Genomic DNA, 26,746 nt, shown 5'->3' on the forward strand with positions numbered 1-26,746 from the left:
GCACAGAAGCCCCAATAGCCTTCTACTCCAGAACGATGTCCTCGACAGAGAGGAACTATAGCCAGTTGGATAAGGAAGCCAGCCATTGTGTCAGGGGTAAAAAGTTTCACGAATACGCTTTTGGTAGAGACTTTGAAATTGTTACTGACCATAGACCGCTGTTAGGATACTGGCTGGCGATCACGCCCAACGCCTTTGGCACTTTCGCCACGATTGACCCGATGGACTATCTTTTAGCCGGTTATTCCTACAAGCTGCAGCATCGACCGGAAAAGAGTTGGGGCATGCGGACGCTTAAGCAGATGCCCACTACCAGGGCGATCGAAGACCCCACCGGGACGCCCATCCTGCTAATTGACTCTCTGACTCTGGCCCAGTCACATCTAAGGAGGTGGCTCGGCATCATACCGACATTATTTTGAGGACTGTACCGGTTGGGTACAAAGAGGGTGGTCAGCTGCCGGGCGAGCTTTTAAAGAATTTGTAAAAAACGTGGGGAACTTTCGGCTCAAGGGGGTGCCTGCTATGGGGGATAGAGTGGTGATCCCAGAGAAATTGAAAAGGGTGTTGGACCTCCTCCACGAGGGTCACCCAGGGATCGTTAGGATAAAGGGTTTGGCGAGAAGCTATGTGTGGTGGCCCTTAATGGACTCAGAAATTGCTGAAAGGGTAGGGAAATGCCAGGCCTGCCAATAGTCCAGACCGCTACCCCCAACGGCCCCGGTTCGGGAATGGGAAAGACCCCAAGGGCCCTGGTCGAGAATCCACATTGATTTTGCCGGCCCCTTCCACGGCCAAACATTCCTGGTAGTAGTCGATGCCTACTCCAAATGGCTGGAAATCATTCTCATGAGATCCATGACAGCCGAGGCCGTGATCTCAGTCCTAAGGCACCTATTTGTAACCCATGGGTTGCCCGACACGCTAGGTTTCCGATAACGCCCGCACCACGGCAACCCAGTTTGAGGAATACTTGCAGAAGAGGGCATCCGCATGCCCTCTCGGCGCCTTTCCACCCTGCGACGAATGGCCTTGCAGAGCGTTCCGTCCGCAAAAGAGGCATTGTCCAGACTCAAGCCAGGCGACTGGCAATCAAAAATAGATATTTTCCTGGCCGTCCAACACAGAACCCCTGTGTCACAACCGCAGAAGCCCAGCCGAATTATTAATGGGCCGAAGCTCAGGTGCCCACTAGACCGCTTAAATCCAAACTATACACCAGAGGGTTACAAGGGGACTGAAAACAAGAGGAATGGATAGGCGATGGGCACACAACTATGGTGAGGCCCGACCTGGGTAGCAGGAAAATCTAAACATAACAGGTCCAAAATCATACTTGGTGGAGAAAGGACGGCCGAGTATGGAGGCGCCATATATAGACCAATTGAGGAAACGGTTAGCAACAACCCAATTAGACGAAACAGGCCCTGACTATACAATGTTTGAACCACAGCTGACTCAAACCCGAAAATCGCAGGACTTATCTGAGTGGAGGTCCAGCGACGCCCACAGGTTCCAGTAGAAAACAGCAGGACGACTGCAATAATCCAGGGCCGGATGGCCTAGAGGAGGAGAGGAGCAAACAGCCCCTCCGGTCAGCTCAACCCACTCCCAGAGAATGTACTGCGAGGTCCGAAGAGTCAGGAGACGCCCAGTCTATTTGTGATTACGTTGAAAATAATATGTAAATATCATGTAAATATGGGTAAAGTGTTTTCTGGGAGGAAGGAGTGTAATGTATCTTTAAATATTTTACGGAAACAAGCACGTTGTTGATTGGTTGAAGCCGCCGGTTAAACTGTATATAAGGAGAGGTTTTTCCCCAGCCCGGTTGCTGGGTTCACCATATATTAAAGAGCTGTTGTCACTACCCTGGTCTCCAGCCTCGTTACTTCCCGAACTTAACAGAGGGGGTGGGGGGGGGGGGACATAGGAGGCTGATATAACTCCCTTCCAAGTTGGTTATTATGAAATTCTGTCCTCTAAGGCATCAGCCAATCAATCCCCATTGGCTGGCACTTTTCTCAAACTGGATCCCCATGGCTTCCCTAGTCCAGGTCATTTGTGGGTGATGGGGTCCGCCCATCCCAATACTTCTTCAGAGCCCCCAACCCATGGGCATTTGACAGCCAGGCGGGGCAGGCTGGCTCTTGGTTTCCGTGACTCGGCCTTTGCTTCTGCCTCCAAATTTTCCTTCTTCCCCCGACAGACTTTCCTGTTCTGTCTCCTCGAACACCCGGCATTAAATATTTAGGGCATCTTTTCTTTTTTCCCCTGGCTTTTAACTTTGTAATTCAAGCCAGATTGCCGCTGCTTCCTCCTCCTGCTCCCTGAGCCGAGGGCCTTCCTAATGCACTCTGATGCTGGCTTTAATGGATTACCTAGGATGCAACTGGATATCTTTGACTAATGGATCACTAATAGCCTGTTTCTATTTTGCAGGCTCCTTTGGTTAACTCAGCCCCCACCCTCTCTGCCCACCTCCCACCCCCATCTTTGCATCCTGGCTCCCACACGTGTTGCCCATCGTGCAGCTATTCAGCCCTGCCCCCACCCCGAGACCCCCACTCACCTGCCATTGTCTGGGAAGAGAAAACAGGGGAGCTTCCCCTCCAGCAGGGCACCAGAGGTTGCAGAATACCTTCTGCTGGAGAAGGGCCAGAATCCACCTTACTAAAGGTGAAGAAGTAGGACGGAGGAACAGGGCTGTGCCCGTGGGTTCAAGCAGAGGGTGGGCACCCGTCTCTGAGGAAGTCAGATCCAATAAAGGAGAATATCTGTAGCTCAGGGTTGAAATTAAGGGTCCTTGATGGTCTCTTTTCTTACAGATGTTTCATAAGCCAAACTAGGTAACCTCATCAGTGCCAGTGATGCTAGGTTGGCAGAGAGGAGGGGGAAGAGGAGCTCATGCCAAAACAAAAGTTGAGATGGAGGCATCGGACTGAGAAGCAGAGATGAACCAGGAATGGCTGGTCTCCTAAGCCTTGGGCGCTTCAGAGAAATCTTATTAAAATATCTACATGGAGTTCTTGCCTGGGTTTATTTATTTATTTTATTTGCATTTATATCCCGCCCTTCTCCGAAGACTCAGGGCGGCTTACACTATGTCAAGCAATAGTCTTCATCCATTTGTATATTATATACAAAGTCAACTTATTGCCCCCAACAGTATTTAATATTTAAGGCCAGAGCCAATATCAAGAGCACTTCTGGGTCCTGGTTTGTCCTAGGATCAGAATAGAGCTGGAAGGGGCCTTGGAGATCTTCTAGTCCAGCCCCCTGCTCAAGCAGGAGACCTTATGCCATTTCAGACAGGTGGCTGTCTCTTAAAAAAAACCCATGATTGAGCACCCACAACTTCCGAAGGCAAGCTGTTCCACTGGTTAATTGTCCTGACTGTTAGGAAGTTTCTCCTTAATTCCAGGTTGCTTCTCTCCTTGATCAGTTTCCATCCATTGTTTCTTGTCCTGCCTTCAGGGGCTTTGGAGAATATCTTGACTCCCTCTTCTTTGGGGCAGGCCCTCAAATATCAGAACGCTGCTATTATGTCACCCCCAATCTTTCTTTTCTCTAAACTAGACAATACCGAATTCCTGCAACTGTTCGTCGTATGTTTCAGCCTTCAGTCTCCTCATCACCTTTGTTGCTCTTTTCGGCACTGAGGCAAAAACCCTGTCGTGTCTTTGGCTCCCAAGCTGGGCCTCCTGGCAGAGAGTGAGGGGGAAGAGCCCACAGGGCTTCCCTCTGCAGGACCTTCCTCTCTGGCTCCGCTCCAGGTCCCAGAGGCAGGCCAGCTGGAGGAGATGACGAGGCCTCTTTCTCCCGCACCTTCCCCCTCCCAGGCAACGCCTCAAGACCCAGCTGCTGACAATCAGTCCTGGTTAAACCCCAGGCATCACAGAAAGGAGAGGCGGGAACAACAAAAGAAGGGGTGGGGCAGGCCCAGAGAGTGCTGAATCACGGAGCCACACCCCACAGGTTATAAAAGCAGGAGGAGCTGCTGTATAGCTTCTTGTGACGGACAAAAACTGGCTCTTGGAAACTCTGTCTGCACTATTTCGAGACTAAGAATTTGGCTTCTGGATTTCTGTTTATTAACTGCAGTTACGCTGGCTTCTCAGGAGATAAGAGAACTTGGAAGGCAATCGCAGGTTCTGTTGTGTCTGCGCCCCCCAAGCCAGGCCCCCTGCCAGAAAGTGACTTGGAAAGTGAGGGGGAAGGGCCATCAGGACTTACCTTGGGAGTACCGGCTTCCCTGGCTCAGCTCCAGGAGCCAGAAGCAGGCCAGGTGGAGATAACAAGGCCTCCGTCCCCTGACTCTTCCCCCCCAGGCCACGCCTCCAGACCCAGCTGATGGCAATCAGGCCTGGCTGGACCCTAGGTTTCCTAGGCAGGAGAGGCGGGATCAACAGAAGCAGGGGTGGGGCAGGCCTAGGAAGTGCCACACCCCCAGGATATAAAGGCAGCAAGAGCTGCTGTGCCTCTTCGTAGCAGGCAAATCAACTGCTTAAATAAGAGCTGAAGTTCTGTTTGTTCCTGGGTGACTCATCGGCATCAAGAGAGATAACAGAGACACTTGGCAGACGCTCGCTAGTTTGCTGCCAGAGCTGATAGTGCCAGCTAATTAAGCCATCGCTCGGACGGAGGCGAGGGGGGACAGAACAGGTTCATTGCCAGAACTGATATCTGTCGTAGGAATAAATTGCTGGCAAATATAGTCAGCTCGCGTGTCTTCTTGGTTGTGATTGTGGGAGACAGAACAAACCCTGAGCTACAAATATTCTCCTTTATTAATATCATTGTATTTTGTCAGCTGTGAGAATTAGGTGTTCAGAAGAGTGATGGCAGGACGGGGGGAGGGGAACTGTCCCTGGGTCCAGCTTTTGTTCTTTTGGCATGCAGGGCCCTATGGCGCCATCCTGGAGGGAGGAGCTGAAACTGTTGAGGTCCAGGATGTGAGGGATCTGCAGATCTTTTCTCAGCCCTCCTTCTGACCCATGCAATATAGGGGGCTTCCCTGCTTGCTGGTTGCAGTTATTCTTTCTGCAGTCTTCACTATCTACCATCTGCGCTTGCCGAAGTTTACCAAATGCGCTGGAGGACATTCCTCTTATCCTCTTTAATATTTAACAATCACCCCATTTTTTCTTTTTTTTCTGTCCTAATGATCCTGGCTCTCTTTATGTTGGCCTTCCCAGCAGGTGTTGTCTGCGTATCTTAAGACAGTTTATTGTGTATCTCAGATTGTCATCTTTTCCCTTCCTATCCCTCTTATGATAGATTCACCACTAAATATTAAACTGATACGAGGAAAATTCCCCTGCTCATCTCACTCCCTTCTCAATTGTGAGTTTCCTCGGTTGGTTTTTTGTTTGTTTTTTTCCTCACAGTTCCTTGTTTGTTGGAATAATCAGAATAATCGGAGGTTTGGGTGCCCCTATTAGTCTTCCTTTATCCCACAGTTTGTCATACTCCACACAATCAGACCTACATTCAACAAAGCCCAAGATAAGCCCTACAAGTATTTGGTCTCTCCATTATCCATCCTCTCTTAAGCTATCTGATCTCCTGTCGCTCTGCCTCTGCTGCTCATATCCTGTTCATCTCTTCTTCCTTTCTCACTGCCTTCGTCTCTGAAATCTCCAAAGCAAAAAACATTCACGGCTTGCAGGAGGACCTGGTGCAATGATGGCTAATCTGTGTAACATCCTGTCTCTCCCTCCTTGGCTGGACATCCACACCCCAATCTTTTCTGAGCTGTAAGGCTAGCGACTGAACACTGAATATTAAAACACTATTGATTTTTTTTTATTTAAAAACTGCATTAGGCCAACAGGCAATGCAACACTGATTCAATTTGATGGAGAAGAAATTGGAGTTCTGGCAGACTTATAGAATCACTGGGCTGGAAGGTACCTTGGAGGTCATCTAGTCCAACCCCCATCTAAAGCAGGAATCCTTATACCACTTCAGATAAATGAGTGTCCAGTCTCTTTTTGAAAGCCTCCAGTGATGAAGCACCCAGAACTTCTGATGGCAAAGCTTTTTCCACTGGTTAATTAACAGAAAGACAGAGCTGGGAGGCACCTTGGAGGTCCTCCAGTCCAACCCCCTGCTTGAGCAGGAGACCCTATACAATTTGAGACAAGTGATTGTCCAGTCTCTTCTTAAAAGCCTCCAGTGATGGAGCGCCCACGATTTCTGGGGGCAAGCCCTTCCACTGGTTAATTGTCCTCAGTGCTAGAAGGTTTCTCCTTAATCCCAGGTTAATTCTCTCCTTGATGAGTTTCCATCCATTTTTTCTCCTCTTGCCTTCTGGTGCTTTGGAGGATAAGTTGACCCCCTCTTCTTTGTGACAGCCCCTCAAATACTGGAAGACTGCTATCATGTCTCCCCAGTCCTTCTTTTCTCTAGACTGGCCAATTCCAATTCGTTCATATGTTTTAGCCTCCCACAACTTCTGGAAGGCAAACCGTTCTACTGATTAATTGTTCTCACTTTCAGGAAATTCCTCCTTATTTCCAGATTGGTTCACCCTCTAAGGAGATTCTACCGGTTGCTTCTTGTCGAGGGCTCATGTGCTCTGGAGCGTAAATGGGCCCCTTCTTCTTTGTGGCAGCCCTCAAGGTATTGGGGGAGGCCTTCTCTTCCTTAGGCCAAACATCCCTGCACTGCTCATCGTACAATTTAGCCTCCAGCCCCTGAACTGTTTTTCTTCGCACTCTTTCTAAGGTCCCAACTTCTTCCTTCCATTGTAATAAGCAGAGCTTTATCATAAACCACCCGGGAAGAGGACTATACAAATATGCCTTCTCTTTGGGAGAAACACTAGGACAGACGAGGGCGAAATAGTCGGCACGTTCAATCATTCCACACGAGATAAATTAAAACCAGTGATGGCTCATTGAGAGCACTGCACCTCTTTAGATATTGTGGGGATGTGTAGATCAGGAGCCTGGTGGCACCTTTTCCGACCAACGCATGCTATTAAAAGACATCCGCTTTGGGGGATCCAATCCATGGGCTGCAGCTAAGGAAAGCTGAGGCTTTTTAATGGCGTGTTTTGGCTAAGAAAAGGGCCGCTGGAGCTGGTCCTTACATAGACTCTCCCGGATCGCCTATCATGCAAAGAGGACTCCAAAAGAAGGGCAGCTTTGCAAACGGGAAGGCAATTGAGAAAGAAGACCAGCTGGCTGGCATAATAGTAGCTCTGTTGACATAAGCATGAACTTACATGGACTGGAAGAAGCTGTTAGTGACAGACAATCCTGTCAAAATAATCTCTGCTGGGTCACGAAAGCTTGGAAGGAACCGAACGAGGGAAAACCACAACAACGGAGCACCGTCGAGTCTTGTTTGTGGATGTCGCTTGGCCAGCAATTGAACTGTCTCTTCTCCATCAGATTCCAGCCGTTGAGTGGTTGTTTCTTCCCTGCCGGGCGCTTCTCTCTTTGACAGCCGGACTCTTGGCTGTCATGCCTCATTTTCCGCCGGTTCCTAATATTCTTTCGGCACACAAATGCTTCAGTCTGATGACCGTCCTCTATGGAAGGACTTCTCAGCAAAGCCGTTCCCTGTTTAGAATAGAATAGAGCTGGAAGGGACCTTGGAGGTCTTCTAGTCCAGCCCCCTGCTCAAGCAGGAGACCCTACCCTAAAAGACTGCCCAGTCTCTTGTTAAAAACCTCCAGGGACGGAGCACCCACAGTTTCTGGAGGCAAGCCCTTCCACTGGTTTATTATTCTCACTGCCAGGAAATTCCTCCTTAATTCCAGGTTGCTTCTCTCCTTGATTAGTTTCCATCCATTGCTTCTTCTCCTGCCTTCTGGTGCTTTGGAGAATAAGTTGACCCCTTCTCTTCTCTGGGACGGTCCCTCAAATATGGAAGATATTGTTGGGGATCCTTTTCTGCCTTAATTTTCGTAATATTAATTATTCCTTCCCATAGGTTCTCTTTTGAGTAAGTTAAGTGTAAGTTAAGTAAAGTGGATACACCAACCTTATATTCTGGGAGCTGGTTCCTCTTTTTAATTTTCAAAGTTCAGCCTGTATAACAGGCATCATTGATGGCTGCATTGGTGGCTGTTTCCAAAACCTGGATCTGGATGCTTCCGGCTTGACCAGGTTCTATCGCCCCATTTTCTGCTGTGTTGTGCATCTGGTGGTGTTCTGGTGTAGAGAGTGATGTTGTTTGAAGCAGGTGCTGGCACAGAGAATTCCCTTGAGGGCTAACTAGGTAACATCATCAGTGCTAATCCTATCACTCGCACTGATGATGTTACCTACTTGGGTAATGAAACGGCTGCAAGAAAACAAGCAAGCTCAGAGAGAATCAAGGACCCCTCATGTCAACCCTAAGCTACAAATATTATCCTTAATTAGAAAAATTAGGGCCGCGGTGTGGCTCAGGCTGTAAGAAGCCTGTTATTGAAACACAGCTGCCTGCAATTACTGCAGGTTCAAGTCCCACCAGGCCCAAGGTTGACTCAGCCTTCCATCCTTTATAAGGTAGGTAAAATGAGGACCCAGATTGTTGGGGGCAATAAGTTGACTTTGTAAATATACAAATAGAATGAAGGCTATTGCTAACATAGTGTAAGCCGCCCTGAGTCTTCGGAGAAGGGCAGGATATAAATGCAAATAAAAAAAAACAATCCTTGTTTGATTCTCTCTGCAAGATGTTATTAGCCAACCTCCTCCATGACTGCTTTTGTCCCAACCCAGATCGTCCCCCAGGGTCCTGTTCTTTCATTTCTCAATATTCACACATTTGGGGCGCCACATTCTTCTTCCTGGGTGTTGCATTTAGTGCCCCTTTCAATTTTTCCATGGAATTCCTCGGGGTGTGCCACCACACCCAAATTCGTGTAACACTGATGTTTGTGGGATATCCACTCAACTCCAACAGGCAGTGGATCCTGCCACTGAATGTAGGTCATGACATTTGAACCCGTGAATGAACAGGGCCAATTCTGAGAGTTGAAGTCAGTGACCAAGGTTGGACAACTCTGGACGTGGTGGCTGGGGGGATTCCAGGAGTTGAAGTCCACAAGTCTTAAAGTGGCCAACTTTGAAGACCCCTGTTGTGGAAAACCAGTGAAGTGAGGGCTTCCCTTTGAGGTTGTCATGGATGGCTGAGATCTTCTTGAGACACCCTCTTTCCCACAATCCCCCCCTTCTCACCCCCACAGGTGGAGCTATCCGATGGGACCTCCCACATCATCACTGATGCCTACGCAGGGAAAGAGTACATCATCCAGGTGGCCGCCAAGGACAACGAGATCGGCACGTGGAGCGACTGGAGTGTAGCCGTCCACGCCACACCCTGGACTGAAGAGCCCAAGCATCTCACCACCGAAGCCCAGGGAGCAGGTGACGGGCCAGAGAAGCAGCCAGGCGTGCAGTGTTGGTTGGCTGGTGTGAAGGGGTGGGAGGGACTCGTTTGTGAGTTGTGACGCACAAGGCAGCGTCAGGCTACACGTGAAACCTCCATGGTCAGAGGCAGTCTGTTGCAGTCTGTAACAGAATCATCAGTGCTTGGAATACTTTACCTGACTCTGTGGTGTCTTCCCAAAATCCCCAAAGCTTTAACCAAAAACTGTCTTCTATTGACCTCACCCCATTCCTAAGAGGACCATAAGGGGCGTGCATAAGCGCACAAACGTGCCTACCGTTCCTGTCCTATTGTTTTTCTTTTCTTCTTCATATATATATATATATATATGTTTTCTGAGGTTTTCACGGGTGTTTGTATATAGGTCTTTGGTTGTTCGGGTTTTCTCCCGTGTAAAATTGGAAGTGTCTTGGCGACGTTTCGACGAAGTCTCATTCGTCATCTTCAGGCTTCAGCTTCGTGCTTCTGGGAGCAATGTGTGATCGCAGCTGTTTCTTCCTTTTAACTGCTAGTGGGGGTTTGAACTGATTGGGTGGGAGCTTGGCTGTGCTCTGATTGGATGGGGGTTTTTCTGTGCTCTGATTGGCTGGGGGTGTATCCTGTGTTGGTGGGGGCTTGGTTGTGCTCAGTCTAGTCTGTGCTGCAGGGGGATTTGAGCTGGTGAGCTGCATAGCTGTTGTTTGGCTTTGTTTGATTCATCTATAATGGACAAAAATACAAACAAGTAGAAGGAGCACCCATGGGATCACCACTCTCACCTGTCATTGCCAATCTCTACATGGAACACTTTGAAACCCAAGCTCTAGAAAAATCTGATCACAAACCCAAACTCTGGCTCAGATATGTAGACGACACCTTCATAATCTGGCCACACGGGAAAGAAAAACTTGACAACTTCCTCACACACCTCAATAGCCTACACCCCAAAATACAGTTCACCATGGAAACAGAAGTTAATAACCAACTTCCCTTCCTGGATGTCTTAGTCTACAGAAAACCCAATGGCTCCCTAGGACACACCATCTACCAGAAGAAAACACACACAAACCGCTATCTGCACGCACTCTCACACCACCACCCAGCACAGATCAACTCCGTAGCCAAGACACTCATCTCCAGAACAAAATGCTTAGCTGATGAACAACACCTAAAACCCGAACTAGACACTCACTAACGTACTAACATCCAATGGATTCCAAAGAAATAAGATTACCAAGCTAATCCAAAAAGAACCCCCCACTAAAATCCAAGACAGAGAACAAGAAAACGGCACAGCCCTCCTCCCATATATAAAAGGCACCACAGACAGAATCAGCAAGATCCTCCACAAACACAACATCAAGACAGCATTCTGCACAAACAGAAAAATATCCACCATCCTAAGAAACCCCAAAGACAAAATTGAGTTAGAAAATCAAGGAGTATATGAAATCCCATGCACCGCCTGCCCCACCACATACATTGGACAAACCAACAGAAGAATAAGTGCACGATTGAAGAACACAAGAACTCATTCAAAAAGAGGAACCAACTTCTTCCTGGTCCAACACTTTAAAGTCACAGGACATGATATTGACTTTAAAAAGACCAGAACTATCGCCAAAACTGAACACTTTAACAACAGAATAATCAGAGAAGCCATTGAGATAAAAACGCCCACACAGCATGAACAAACGAGATGACACCTCCCGCCTACCAGCCATTTGGAAAACCGCCCTTATTGACAAACGAGTCCCTAACACGAGGAATGACACCAGACCCACACTCACAAGGTCCACACAGGATGTCACCACCGCACATCCACCCAGAAAGCAGACCCAAACCCACACTGATCATGAAGCACGACCAAGGACCAGAAGCCAGACCGCAGCTGCAACATTAGCCATTTCAAACCCTCCAATCCATTCATGCAGCAGACTGACACCCACTATGAAGATGTAGCACCACCACAAAGCCAAACAACAGCTATGCAGCTCACCAGCTCAAATCCCCTGCAGCACAGACCAGACTGAGCACAACCAAGCCCCCACCAACACAGGACACACCCCAGCCAATCAGAGCACAGAAAACCCCATCCAATCAGAGCACAGCCAAGCTCCCACCCAATCAGTTCAAACCCCCACTAGCAGTTAAAAGGAAGAAACAGCTGCGATCACACATTGCTCCCAGAAGCACGAAGCTGAAGCCTGAAGATGACGAATGAGACTTCGTCGAAACGTCGCCAAGACACTTCCAATTTTACACGGGAGAAAACCCGAACAACCAAAGACCTATATATATATATATATATATATACTTATACCTTTATATACTATATAACCTTTCTGTATGATACTTACATATATTGTTGTGACAAAAATAAATAAATAAATAAATTCCACACTGGAGGCCACACTTGGAATTGTGCATCCAGTTCTGGTCACTACGATACAAACAAACACTTTGAGACTCTGGAAAAAGTGCAGAGAAGTACAATTAAGATGGTTAGGAGACTGGAGGCTAAAACATATGACAAATGTTTGCAAGAATTGGGTATGGCTTGTCTAGTGAAAAGAAGGACTTGGGGGGATGTGATAGCAGTCCTCCGATATTTGAGGGGCTGCCACCAAGAAGAGAGAGTCAACCTATTCTCCAAAGCACCTGAGGGCAGGACAGGAAGCAATGGGTGGAAGCTCGTTAAGGAGAAATCCAATGTAGAACTAAGGGGAAACATTCCTGATTGGGAGAAGAGCTATTCAATAGGACAGCTTGCAACCAAGCTCAGATAGCACCAAGTACTCTACAGTTCTCCCCCTCCTCCTTCTCTCAGCAAAGCCACCTTCCTTCCTTCCAGAGCTAATGTTGGTACTTAGTTGTGTAATGAAATATCTCCAAGAAAACAACCAAGCTCAGAAAGCACCAAGCACCCCACAGTCGTCCTCCTCCTCTCCCTTCTAACACTGATGATGTTACCTAGTTAGGTCATGAAAAGTCTTCAAGAAAACAACCAAGCTCAGAGAGCACCAAGAGCCCTAAAGCCTGAGCTGCAAATACTCTCTTCTATTGGTAGGGTTGGTTGTTTCCAATATGGGCTCATTCAGCTGGATGGGGTTGAAGAGGAAGAACCTCTAGTTTCAGTGTTGTTATGACCCACCCACCCCCAGGGTTTCTTCACAGAGCTGAGGAGGATTTGCCCTGGGAGGGTGTCAGTATTCACCCATCACTGTTCTCGGGAGGAATTCTGGGATTCAAAACATTGCTCAGTTTTTGTGACCGGCCCTTTTTGCCTCTTCCCTTCCAGCTTCCTTTCCTGCAACTTCCACCTGTTTGATTCAGTATTTCTGGGAAGCACCAAAAAGACTTCTTGATAGTGAGGACAATTAACCAGTGGAACAGAAGTTGCCTTCAGAAGATGTGGGTGCTCCAACACTGGAGAACTTTAAGAAGAGACTGGACAGCCACTTGTCTGAGATGGTATAGGATAGATATACAGATTAACAGAATTGGAAGGGACCTTGTAGGTCATCTAGTCCAACCCCCCACCCAAGCAGGAGACCCTACACCGTTTCTGACTAATGGCAGTCCAGACTCTTCTTGAAAGTATCCAATGATGAAGCTCCCACAACTTCGGAAGGCAACTTCTGTTCCATGGGTTGATTGCTCTCACTGTCAGGAAATTCCTCCTTATTTCCAGGTTGAATCTCTCCTTGATCAGTTTCCATCCATTATTCCTTGTTTGGCCTTTGGGAGCCTTGGAAAATAAATTGATCCCCTCCTCTCTGGGCAGCCCCTCAAATATTGAATGATGCTATCATGTCTCCCCTGGTCCTTCTCTTCACTAGACTAGCCATTCTTCATATGTTTTAGCCACCAGTCCCCTAATCATCTTGGTTGCTCTTCTCTGCATTCCTGCTTGAGCAGGGGGTTGGACTAGAAGACCTCCAAGGTCCCTTCCAACTGATGCCTTTGCAGGTTCACTTCTTGTCTCTTACAGGGACATCTGCCAGGGTGCTGAGGGAGGGGTGTCAAGATCTTGAGAAGTGATAGTACCATTTTATACTGCATTGGTGAGTTCACCCCTAGAGTATTGAGTCCAGTTGAGTAGCGAGTTGGACTAGAAGATCTCCAAGGTCCCTTCCAACTCTATTAGTCTCTGTTCTGGGTCCTAATCCAAGAACCGCCCCCCCATGCCTGGAGGGAAGCCAGCAAAATGCAGCAGATTTGGGAAATTTCTCCTAGCCAACAGAAATTTCTCCTAGCCAGCAGAAGGGAAGGCCTTCCTGCCTGCTCCAAACTGGAAGGCCAGCTAATCCTGGGTGACATGGTTTGTTCAAACTGAAGGTTGAAAAGCACAGGTTGCCCTAAAGGCAAGAAGAGATCAGTGGTGGCCTTAGGGCAGGGGTCTCCAATCTTGGCAACTTTTAAGACTTGTGGACTTCAACTCCCAGAATTCCTCAGCCAGCTAAGTCCAAAAGTTTTAAAGTTGCCAAGACTGGAGACCCCTGCCGTAGCGGGTTTTCAGGTGGAGCTTTGCTGCCCTCTGGTGGCCGTTTGACCACACACAATCTTTTCCTGCTGCTATTTCCACCCTCCATCCTTGTGAATTCAAGCGAGGTTTCACCAGGCCCTTAAGTGCAGGAAGCCCGTTCACGCAGAAGAAGAAAACACAACTTTAGGGCACTAAGTGAGGAAGGTTGTTTTGAAACAGATGCAAACCAGCCGTTAGCAGTCAAGGGGAGGTGGGTTATTGCCTTTTCCTTTACCGACAAGGGAGCCGGTGATGAGGGGGGGTAGAAATAGCTGCTAATTAGAGCCTCTCTCTCCTGCCTTTTCTTTGAGATATTAATAAATGCACAGAAGCCTTTTTTAAGCCTTGCAGGAACTTTGTTAAGATTGTTCTTTCTCGGGCTGTGTTCGCACAATACACTTTGGTCAACTAGGTTGCTGCAGAACCTCAAAATAAATTAATTATGGGGTTGCTTAACAGTGTACAGAACCCCAAAATAAATCTATTTATTATTTATTTAGTAGTGTACAATAGAAGAATTTCCTCTCGAAAATAATGGGACAAAAGTGTGCAGTCATAGTAACAGAGTTGGAAGGAACCTTAGAGGTCTTCTAGTCCAACCCCTGTTCAAGCAGGAGACCCTGTGTTTCCATTTCTGACAAGTGGTTGTCCGGACTCTTTTTGAAAGCCTCTAGTGATGGAGCACCCACAACCTCTGAAGACAAGCCATTCCACTGATTTTTTGACAGAATAACAGATCTGTGAGGGACCTTGGAGGTCTTCCAGTCCAACCCTCTGCTCAAGCAGGAGACCCTATACAATTTGAGACAAATGGTTCTTAAAAACCTCTAGTAATGGAGCACCCACAACTTCTGGAGGCAAGTTGTTCCACTGGTTAATCGTTCTCACTGTCAGGAATTTCCTCCTCAATTCCAGGTTGCTTCTCTTCTTGATTGGTTTCCATCCATTGTTTCTTCTCCTGCCTTCTGGTGCTTTGGAGAATAGCTGGACCCCCTCTTTATGTGGCAGCCCCTCATGTCACTCCTGGTCCTTCCTTTCTCTAGACTAGATACACCCAGTCCATTGTAAGCCTCAAGTCCTAACACAATGCAGTAGTAACTTTGCAGCGCCAAAGGTACCAACTGAAGAGATGCCATATAAAAAATAAGACGTCCAGTTGCAGACCCTGGCACAGTCTCAACCTTGAGGTTCCCAGACAATTCCTGGAAGGGAGCCCAAATCCCAGTGTGGTCATATTTCTGGGCCAGAAGGAAGATGCCCACCAAGACAAAAGGGGGCGGAACCAGAAGACCCCCAATTGTCTTGCTGCCCTTGAGTCTTTGGGTAGAAGAGAACTGAAGACTTTACTATTTAATCGTGCGGGACTAGCCTGAGTGCATTTTAATTTTAAATTTTAAAGGTTTTTACGTCGGTCTATGACCGTTTTAGTTAAATTAGGCCTATTTAATATTTGTTTTAAATTTGTTTTAAATTTGTTATTTATATTATGTATTATTTGTGTTTTTAATAAGGCTGTAAACCACCCTGAGTCCTTCGGGAGAAGGGCGGTATAGAAATTAAACTATAAATAAATAAATAAAATAAATAAAGAGACTTCTGGTGGTGCTCAGAGCTACCACAGACCGTTGACATAGAGATGATGCCTTGTGGGGCTCCTAAGGTTGGGACTTTTGTAGGCCCTGTTTGGGTCTGGGGTGTTGACTGAAAGGCTGCAGTCAGAGGGACAGGGTGGGTGGGCCCAGCAAAGTCAAAGGCCCCAGTCAGCCCCAACGTTCAACCCCCAGGACTCCAGGATAAGCCACAATGAGGGCAGAAGTTTCCTTCCAAGGCTGCAAAATTCATCCTTGGTTGTTCTGCATGAAGGTGCAGGTGTTGATTTGGGGTTGGGAGGCAAAAAAAAAACCCCAAATTTGACATTAACAGCCTGGAATAGAATAGAATAGAATAGAATAGAATAGAATAGAATAGAATAGAATAGAATAGAATAGAATAGAATAGAATAGAATAGAATAGAACTGAACTGAACTGAACTGAACTGAACAGAACAGAACAGAACAGAACAGAACAGAACAGAACAGAACAGAACAGAACAGAACAGAACAGAACAGAACAGAATAGAATAGAATAGAATAATAACTTTATTGTCACTTTGAATATGTACTAACCATACACTAAAATGAAACTTCATTGCATACAGCTCTCAAAGGGTCACCACCTCCAATATACAGTACAATATACATGACAAAATAAATAAATACAAAATTATGTATATACCCACATATATTCCATGACACGGAGAAACAACACAGTCTAGTTCAGATGTATGCCGAGATGCACATGGAGGATGTACATAGAGAGAAAAGAGAATTTTGCGAGTTTGCCAGACGGATGGCCTGGGGAACAAAGCTGTTACAGAATCTGGAAATCCTGCTAGAAATACTTTGAAACCCCCTCCCAGAGGGGAGCCACAGAAACAGGCCATAGAGTGGGTGTGTGAAGTCTCTAACAATGCTTTGAGCTCTAAGCACATAGTGCTTATAAGCGGTATCCTAAATAACAGGAAGCAAGCTCCCTATAATCTTCTCTGCTGCTTCTCTGCTGTCCTCATCACTCTCTGTAGGGACTTTCTATCTGAGACATTGCAGCCACCAAACCAAACAGGGTTGCGATTTGTTAAAATGCTGTCCATCGTGCCTCTTTAAAAAAAATAATTCTGGAACTGTATCCTCTTTTCCTTCCTGCAGAGACTACCACCAGCAGCACCTCCACATTCGAGGTGCCCCCCACCACCAGGATCTATGACTCAGAGGAACAAAGCAGCGATGAAGCCGTGTCACCTTCTGTGGTCCCAGGTCTGGTCTCGGTGGCATTTGCCCTTCTCTTAATCTAGTGAGTATCTCATCTAACAAGAGTTTTCCCAGGGTGGGAAGAGGGTTCAAGGACAGGCCGAGAAGGTCGGATGCAAAGAGAGCAGGGGCCACGTCAGGAAGGAACCGCTGATGGCTGCATGACATCCTTAGATCCTACCATTGAAATTCGGAATCAAAATGGCCGTCTTTCGATGGAGCCAGTTTTCAAATAGTGGTGGTGATGGTGTCTACAACAGTCAAGATGAAGGGGGAAGGGGAGCTCTTTGAGAAGAACATCCTTCAAAAATAGATCCCCAAAGGAAAGATAATAAGTCCATAGGAAGTGGAGCTTCTATTGCGAGGTCACCATCATCTTGACCTTCCTGCAGACCTTCCTGATAAAATGTCCTCCCCACCTATCAAAGGATGTCATTGTGGCCTCTGGCAACCCTCCAGGAGACCTGTGTCCTCCCCCAGTCCTTCATGTGGTACCCAGAATTGTTCTCCTTCCACTCTGAGAGGAACCCAAAGTAGGAGAACATCATAGGTGGTTTCCACAGCCTTTCTTCTTCAGGAGTCCCCTCTGGGTCTGTCCCCATCTTGCTTTCCAAGGTCATCTTGGTGGCTTTCTTCTCCTCATCCCTTTACCTAGGTGAGGAACTCCCATTGATGATCCTTCCTTCATCTAACCCAGCCCCATCTGGGGGCCCCATGGCTGAATCTTCTCTCTTCGCAATGTTAAGCTTCTCTAATTGGGGGGAGCTCTTCATTTGGGGAGCTGTGATCTCCAAGGGCTGGAAAACTGCACTGGAGGTCATGGAATCATCTCTTGGTGACCTCCAGATCTCTTGGGAGCCCTGCAGATGTAACAGTGCTAGATCCACTAAGGCAAGGGCCTTCAACCTTAGCAACGTTGAGACTTGTAGACTTCATCTCCAGAATTCCCAGAGTTGAAGCTCCCAAGTCGTAAAGTGGCCAGGGTTGGAGACCTCTGCACGAAGGGGTTTCAGGACATCAGGGAATAATGAAGGGTGAGGTTTAGAGGGTCACTAGGGCAGCTCCTGGGCTCTGGGGTCCTTTGTTGGCTGTCGCAGCTTGTGCTTGAATGCTGGAAGGACTCCTCAACCCCTGTGGAGATGCTCTTGACTCTTCTTGGCTTCCAAATATTGTTGCTTTGAATTCTGATTGACTCCCACTGTGGGGCTAGAGATTTCATGATACAGATAGTCCTTGACTGAACAATCCTTCGTTTAATAACTGTTAAAAGTTACAACAGCCCTAAAAACAGTGATTTATGACTGTTTTTCACACTTACGACCATTGCAGCATCCCATGGCCACATGATCCAAATTCAGATGCTTGACAGCCGACTCATATTTATGACGGTCACAGTGTCCCGGGGTCACGTGTTCCCGATTTATGTCCTTCTGACCAGCAAAGTCAATGCGGAAGCAGGATTCATTTAACAACCATGTGACTAACTTAAGCACTGCAGTGACTCACATCTTTGGCCAGAAAGGTCACAAAATGGGGGCAAAACTCACTTCACCAATGTCTTGCTTCGCAGCAGAAATGCTGGACTCAATTGGGGTCATAAGTCAAGGACTACCTGCCATTTATCCTGGGTCGTATGTAACCTCCTGGCAAAGTTCCTGTCCAGTTGTTGCTCAGACCAGAAATAACCACTGTTAAGACCCCGAGAATAAGAATCGGAGTCCTTTTTAAAAAGGCCCATGTTCCCCAGCCCGGCACTGAGGTTGCCCGAGAGGCAGAGGTTGCTCCTTTCCTCCTCTCCGCCTCCTTCCGGCCTCGGGGTCCCTTGTGAAAGCCCCCCACCCCCACTCGCCCGACCATTATTTATTATTATTTTATTTATTATTATTTATTTGATTTTTATACCGCCCTTCTCCCGAAGGACTCAGGGCGGTGTACAGGCAACAATAAAATACAAACACCACAGTATACAATTTAAAATGCAAGTTAAAAAACTTACTATAAATTAGCCTAGAACTTTAAAATTTATAAAACCAAACCCCATTTAAAATTAGTAGAAAATTTAAAATCGATAAAATTTATATAATTTTAAATTTTAAATTTAAGCCAGCCCCGCGCGAATAAAAAGGTATGTCTTCAGTTCGCGGCGGAAAGTCCGAAGGTCAGGTATTTGACGTAAGCCTGGGGGAAGCTCGTTCCAAAGTGTGGGAGCCCCCACAGAGAAGGCCCTTCCCCTGGGGGCCACCAGCCGACATTGTTTGGCGGACGGCACCCTGAGAAGTCCCTCTGTGAGAGCGACGGTCGGTGGGAGGCATGTGGTAACAGCAGGCGGTCCCGTAAGTACCCAGGGGCCTAAGCCATGGAGCGCTTTAAAGGTCGTAACCAACACCTTAAAGTGCACTCGAAAGGCCACAGGTAGCCAGTGCAGTCTGCGCAGGAGCGGTGTTACGTGGGAGCTACGCGAAGCTCCCTCTATCACCCACGCAGCTGCATTCTGGACTAACTGAAGCCTCCGAGTGCACTTCAAGGGGAGCCCCATATAGAGAGCATTACAATAATCCAAGCGAGAGGTAACGAGCGCGTGAGTGACTGTGCACAAGGCATCCCGATCAAGGAAGGGGCGCAACTGCCGAACCAGGCGGACCTGGTGGAAGGCCCTCCTGGAGACGGCCATCAAATGATCTTCAAACGACAGCCGATCATCCAGGAGGACACCTAAGTTGCGCACCCTGTCCTTTGGGGCCAATAACTCGCCTCCAACAGTCAACCGCGGCTGCAGTTGACTGAATCGGGATGCCGCATCGACAGCCACTCCGTCTTGGAGGGATTAAGCTTGAGCCTGTTTCTCCCCATCCAGACCCATACGGCTTCCAAACACCGGGACAGCACTTCAACAACTTCATTGGGGTGGCCCGGGGTGGAAAAGTACAGCTGGGTGTCATCAGCGTACTGTTGGTATCTCACCCCGAAGCCACTGATGATCTCACCCAACGGCTTCATATAGATGTTGAACAGCAGGGGCGAGAGAATCGACCCCTGCGGGACCCCACAAGTGAGGCACCTCGCGGCCGACCTCTGCCCCCCTGTCAACACCGTCTGCGGCCGGTCGGAGAGATAGGAGGAGAACCACCGATACACGGTGCCTCCCACTCCCAATCCCCCCAACCGGCGCAGCAAGATACCATGGTCGATGGTATCAAAAGCCGCTGAGAGATCTAATAGGACCAGGGCAGAGGAGTACCCCCTGTCCCTGGCCCGCCAGAGATCATCCACCAATGCGACCAAAGCTGTCTCCGTGCTGTATCCGGGTCGAAAGCCGGACTGGAACGGGTCTAGATAGACGGCTTCATCCAGGTATTGGGGTAGCTGTCGCGCCACAGCACTCTCTACAACCTTTGCAACGAAGCGAAGGTTGGAGACTGGACGATAGTTACTCAAAATAGCTGGGTCCAGGGACCATCTGGTCCTTCCCTCTGTTTTGCGCCCGGTCTGAAGGTTGTGCCTGTTTCTCCCCATGGCTTCTTTGCTTCCTTGAAGGACGAGTCTTCGGAGAGCCAGGCGTCCCCGGATCCCCCCCCCGCTCTCGCCCACCCACCACAACCTGCCCCGGATGGAGCCAAGGACCTCTTTGCGCCAGACGATGGCGGGTGGGACACGAGGAAGACGCCCTCCGGAGCACGCGAGGGAAGAGCCCCCGGGCGTTGGGCTCGGATCATACAGCTAAGCCACCAAGCCAAAGATGCTTCCTTCGGCTGCCAAGCAGGACCCTCCAGCGTGTGGATGGGGCAGCTCAGACCGGGGGCCCCGGGGGCCACACGGAGCTGGGAGCTCTCCGCTTTTCTGAACTGCGAGAGGATGAATCTCGGCCGAGCAAAACAAGGAAATTGTGGGTAGGGATGCCCGCCCCAGACCCCCTCTGGGAACCCCAAGACTTCCATATAACAGGTGGAGAGGGGGGGTCTTTTTCTGCCTGCACTGACATCATCGTCACCGGAAGATAGGGGCTGTTCCTGGACCACCCCCGTCATCTCCCGCTCTTTGTAACGGAGTCCGTTCAGTTTATACAAGGATCACTGGCGTTTCTGTACTGCTCTTATTACTGGGGGGGAGGTGGGGATCCACACAGGGTGGGGGGGTTCTGTAACTAAGCCGAGACACCCCACTGGCCCCTCCCCCAGTTCATCCTGTTTTGTAACGCTCCCCTTCTCTCCTGCCCCAGACCCACTTCCCATCTTGCCCCTCTGCCTCGTCGGGGTGTAGCATTTAAGACCATCAGCCCCTCTACCGCCACCACCACCCCCATCCTCCAACGTCCACGGTCTTTGAACTTTTTATAGATGTACATAAAAATTTTAAGACTCAACGGGCACACAAACACACACCCACACCGGAAAGGGGAGGGGGAGGGGAGCCCAGCCGAGAAGGCGCTCATTGAATGTGACCATTTCATTACAACCTTTGCGGAACCTGGTTGTGCGTGTGCTCCTTTCCGTCGTCAGACTGACCGTCTGCAGGAAGAGGGGCTGATGGGGGAGGGGTCCATAAAGGTCAGGATTTGGGCACAAGGAAGTTGGGAGCGGACGCGTCTGCCAGGTTAGGTCAAAAAAGTCAAGATGGCATTGACGGCAATGTGTTCAAGACACCCTCTATTTTTCATTTGTAATGCAAGTCTTCCAAGATTTTGGAAAATAATGTGGGTTTGTTTTTTTTCTTGCTTAAGCTATCCTAGAGCAGGGGTCTCCAACCTTGGTCCTTTTAAGACTTGTGGACTTCAACTCCCAGAGTCCCTCAGCCAGCAAAGCTGGCCACAAGTCTTAAAGGGACCAAGGTTGGAGACCCCTGCCCTAGAGCCATAGGTGGAGATTTTGTTGCACTTACGTTTACGTGACCAAAACATAAGCCCATTAGGGGGATGAAGGACAAGGGGTCTTCCGACCGGTCTCTCAGCCTCGCATTTGAGAATTGAACCTGAAATTGCTTCCATTGGTTCTGGAGAAGGAAGGCAGGTGGCATTTTTTAGATTCTCGATTTCCGGCTCCTGCTGCTTCTGGATTCTGGATGTCACGTTTGGCAGCTGCAAACAATTTCGATAAAAGAGAATATTTGTGGCTCAGGGCTGGACTTGGTGCTCTCTGAGCTTGGTTGTTTTCTTGCAGACGTTTGATTATCCAACCGGGTAACATTACCAGCGCTGGGACGGAGGGGGCTTTTCAGGCAGGAGGAGGGAGGAGGAGGAGGATGGGACTGAGAGGAGGAGGAGGAGGAGGAGTGTGGCGTTTCTCGTGGCCAGCGGGCTCGCCACGAAAGGGTCCAGGCAGTCCCTGCGCTGGACGGAGTGAGAACAAAGACACGGAGTCCAATTCTCCTCGTAGTGAGCGAGCCCCGAGCTAGCTCGAGACAACCCTTTTATTAAGATTAGGGGTTAGGGGTGGGTTACAGAAGGTAAGCAGGGGAGGTTACATATTAGCATATATTCAACATGTGAACACGTGACTGCAAGCACATCCACAAGCCTATGATTTTGGGAGAAAGCTCATGATTCTTGGGAGGAGTTTTACCATGAGGTGGCTCTTTGTTCTCTGCTTCTTTTCCTACGTGGTACAGCTGCATAGCAATCTACACCGACTACAAGGATATCACTCCCACACGTGTCTAAGGCATTCTACAGTTCTCGAAACATCCTGGCTATAATTGTGTGGGGGAGCAACTTCTTTTGAAGCTCTGTGAAGTAAGCCTTATCAGAGAAGGAATGTTCTGTGTTGATACATTTACAGGCAAACATCTTTGCAACCTTGACATCAAACAGATTTCTGCTTACATGATTAAAATTAGCCAGACTTACTTATGCTGATGTTTTTGCACACAAGCAATTTCTCAAAACTTGCTCATGCTTATATTTGCACATAAGTAATTTTATAAACGATTTCATAAAGGGGTTCATATGGCATAATATCGCAACAGAGGAGGAAGTTGGGAGAGAGAGGAGGAAGAGAGGGATACTTGCAGGGGTGAAATCTACTTATCTTCCTTACCGGGTTCGGAAGGACACGCACTGCGAGTGTCACATGTGCACATAGACCTTCTGCACATGCGCAGAAGGTAAAAAACACATTACTTCCTGGTTAAAACCAGGAAGTACTGACGCCCCGAGCAGGTGAGTGGAGCTTTGCTCCATCATCGCTACCGGATTGCCAAACTACTGGCCACGATCACTACCGAATTGCGCGATCCGGTCCGATCCGGGAGCATTTCACCCCGGGATACTTGGTTTTGTCATCGTAGCTTCCTTGCAGACATGTCATGGTCCAACTAGGGAACATAATCAGTGCTAGCAGGGAGTAGTGAACAAGAGGTATTTCTGGGTATAGGGTATGCAGTCTGTGGCTCAGACTGTTAAGACAGTCTGTTATTAACACAGCTGCTTGCAATTACTGCAGGTTCAAGCCCCACCAGGCCCAAGGTTGACTCAGCCTTCCATCCTTTATAAGGTAGGTAAAATGAGGAGCCAGATTGTTGGGGGGGCAATAAGTTGACTTTGTATATAAATATACAAATGGATGAAGACTATTGCTTGACATAGTGTAAGCTGCCCTGAGTCTTCGGAGAAGGGCGGGATATAAATGCAAATTAAAAAAAAATATTCAGAGATATCTTAAGCCAATGTTTCACAATCTTGGCCACTTGAAGATGGATGAACTTCAACTCCCAGAATTCCCCAGCCAGCCAAGGAAGATAGCCAGGCCGATTCTTTGGGCCTTTCCCACAGCTGAGCTGATGACCCTCCCAGCTTCCGTCCGTCTCTCCTTGGCCGTTGGAGGAAAAGCCCCTGGTCTGGACCCCTCTGCCCCCGCCTGCCCTAATCCCTCGCCTGCCTCCGCTGCTCCTCTTCCCAGGCCACGCAATCCTCAATCCACCCAAACGCAGGTGGGGAGGGGGGACAAAGTTTGGCAGACTTCACTCACTTTGCAGGCAGGAAAATCTATTTTAGGGTTAGGGTTAGTTGGGTGCCAAACGATGATTCAAAGCTGTTTTAATCTTAATGTGACAATGAGACCCAGGCACCTTCATGGGGACATTGCGAGTGGGGGGGCTAGGAGGAAGTGGGGGTAGCATCAGTCTGACTCAAAGGGAGGGGTCCCTTCCTCTCTGGGCAGTCTTGCCTCCTCCTCCCCCTCCCCAGAAGCCCCCAGTTTCTGCTCATTTCCCCACCACCACATGACCAAGAACTTTCTCCAAGAATTTTGAGCCGTCACACAGGCTGCCTTTAAATACCCTGTTAATGGCTCAAGCATTTATTAATATTTCATTCGCTCTGAAAACATCTGGGAATTAATTATGCGCTAATCATAAATTCACGTCCCAAAGCCCAAGTGATGGATGGCAGCAGAAAGAGACGGCGGGTCCTTGCAGGGACCAACCTGGCTGGTGCCCAGCCCATGGCCAACACTCGTGAAATTCGAATCCCGGCCGGTGCCTATTTAGTTTTGAATCATTGATACATTTTATTTATTTTATTTTTATTTACATTTATATCCCGCCCTTCTCCGAAGACTCAGGGCGGCTTACAGTGTGTAAGGCAATAGTCTCATTCTATTTGTATATTTACAAAGTCAACTTATTGCCCCCCCAACAATCTGGGTCCTCCTTTTACCTACCTTATAAAGGATGGAAGGCTGAGTCAACCTTGGGCCGGGCTTGAACCTGCAGTAATTGCAGGCTGCTGTGTTCTAATAACAGGCTTCTTACCAGCCTGAGCTATTACGGCCCCATCATACATATACAGTAATACAGGTAGTCCTCAACTTACGAACGGTTCACTTAGTGACTGTTCGAAGTTTCAATGGCACTGAAAAAGATGGATTCGACCTTTTTTCATACGACCATTGTGGCATCCCCCATGGTCACGCGATCAAAATTGAGACACTTGGCAGCTGTCTCGTATTTATGACGGTTGCAGTGTCCTGGCGTCACGTGATCCCCTTTTGCAACTTTCTGACAAGCAGAGTCAACGGGGAATCCAGATTCACTTAACGACCATGTTACTTACTGAACAACGGTGGCAAGGAAGGGGCAAAACTCACTTAAGGACTGTCTCACTTAGCCATAGAGGTTTTGGGCTCAGTTGTGGTCATAAGTCGAGGATTGTCTTTCTTCACTTTGGACCTCCGGAGAGCCCTCCGTATGCATGAAGGTGGCATGTGCAACTCTTTTAGAATTTCTGGAGCCGTTTCCAAGACCTTCGCGCACACAAATTGTGTGCAGTTAAGATCCGCGTTGAGCATCATTTGTGCCGCTGGAGGGAAAAACACCTTGCAAAAAAGGGACGTGCCTACAAAAAATGAAGAAAAATGGGTGCGCTCTGAGCTTTTTCAGTTGGATTTGTGAACACTTTGCCCTGCACTTGGTGAGAGGAACGTTTGGGTAAAAGCAAGAAAGAGGGAATTATTCTGGAGTTGACCTCAGTTGACCTCTTGGGAGCTGTTCTAAGCTGTGCAGGTTTTCTCCAGGAGACCCTAAACCAGCATTTTTCAACCTCAGTCACTTTAACAAGCAGGGACTTCAACTCCCAGAATTCCCCAGCAGAACTGACCAGGAAACTCTAGGAGTTGAAGTCCATGTATCTTTTAAAACAAAAACAGTTTATTTATACATTTTCATTTAACGTACATAAGTGCTTTGTGAACAGTGTGTTGGGTGAGTCAATTGCTTACATATTAATACTTTTCCAGCTCCTAATTTTTACCTCTATTATCCAGCCATTTATAAAACAAGTGTTCAAAAACCTTCTTTTTCTTTTAACTTTAATGTCAGTCTGTCCATTTCTGCACAGTCTAATTTTTTTTTTAATTACATCTCCTCCTCTCGCTGTTTCTTCATTTTTCCAGAACTGTGCAAATACAATTCTTGCTGCTGTCAAAACATGTAGTATTAAATACAAATTCCCCTTATCGTATTTTCTGGTATTCTACCTAACAAAAATATTTCTGGCTTCTAAACATGTTTTCAGTCATCTTAAAGCGCCTGAGGTTGAGAAACCCTGGCCTGACCAGAAGGGCTTTCAAAGACAGAGAAGTCCCTTCCAAAGGAGTGGAGATGCCAAGAGCCATCAAAGACTTGACATAGGAAGCTGAGCTTTAACTTGGGAGGGGGGACTTCAGGCAGAGTGTCTCTCCTTGGCCAGGAACCGATCCTAGCAGGTTCCCCCAGCGAGACATGGAAGCCCAGCTCAAGACAGAAACAGCCCCATCACCTGCGATGACCACTTGAGGGCTACCAACTCATGCGTTCCTTTTGCCTTGGTAAATGGGAACAGGAGATCTATCGAAAGAGTTTTAAAAAACAAAAACATTTTTCCCCCTTTTTTCCCCCTCCCTCCCAAAAAAAAAAAAAAACCTTCCCCCCTCCCTCCCCCCCCACCCGGCTTCCCGGGTCAATCACAAGGTATTGTTATACATAAACCAAACATAGAATAAAATTTTCCCTTCCAATCCAAATAACCACATCCAAAGCTTTTCATCTCCCAATCCCCTCCCCATTACATAAAATAACTTTCTAATTATTCAAAGGCAATCTGATATTTCTTAATCTGATATCTAATTTGTAGTTAATCAATCCATTTTTCCATTCAATTAAATATCTTTCCTGCGTATTGTCTTTTAAAACGCTGAGATTTTAGCCATCTCAGCCAAATTAATAACTTTCAATATCCATTCTTCTATTGTAGGTATCTCTTCTTCTTCCAGTATTGTCCAATCAATAGTCTTGCTGCTGTTATTAAGTTCAAAATCAATTTAGTCTCAATCCCTGTACAATCCGTTATAATTCCCAAAAGGAAAAATTGTGGCAGGAACTTTATCTTCTTCTTCAGTACATTTTGAATAATCCACCAAATTCTTATCCAAAAGACCTTAATTTTCTTGCAAGTCCACCAAATATGAAAATATGTAGCATCATCACAATCACACCTCCAACATTTCGCTTGGATATTAGGATACATACATGA

At 47.7% G+C, this 26,746-nt stretch overlaps 1 protein-coding gene across 2 annotated transcripts in view; it reads left to right on the plus strand.

The window, feature by feature from the left end:
• Positions 1 to 20,821, plus strand: part of CNTFR (ciliary neurotrophic factor receptor) — a 343,463-nt gene extending 322,642 nt beyond the window's left edge. For both annotated transcript variants that reach the window (XM_058172426.1, XM_058172427.1), the window contains 3 exons: positions 9,191 to 9,371; positions 16,645 to 16,789; positions 20,281 to 20,821. In XM_058172426.1, the coding sequence (XP_058028409.1) occupies positions 9,191 to 9,371; positions 16,645 to 16,789; position 20,281 (327 nt within the window). In that variant the 3' untranslated portion in view covers positions 20,282 to 20,821. The remainder of the gene's footprint in view (positions 1 to 9,190; positions 9,372 to 16,644; positions 16,790 to 20,280) is intronic.
• Positions 20,822 to 26,746: the final 5,925 nt, after the last annotated feature.

The sequence above is a fragment of the Ahaetulla prasina genome, chromosome 2 (assembly GCF_028640845.1).
Source record: "Ahaetulla prasina isolate Xishuangbanna chromosome 2, ASM2864084v1, whole genome shotgun sequence".
NCBI classification, from domain to species: Eukaryota; Metazoa; Chordata; class Lepidosauria; order Squamata; family Colubridae; genus Ahaetulla; species Ahaetulla prasina.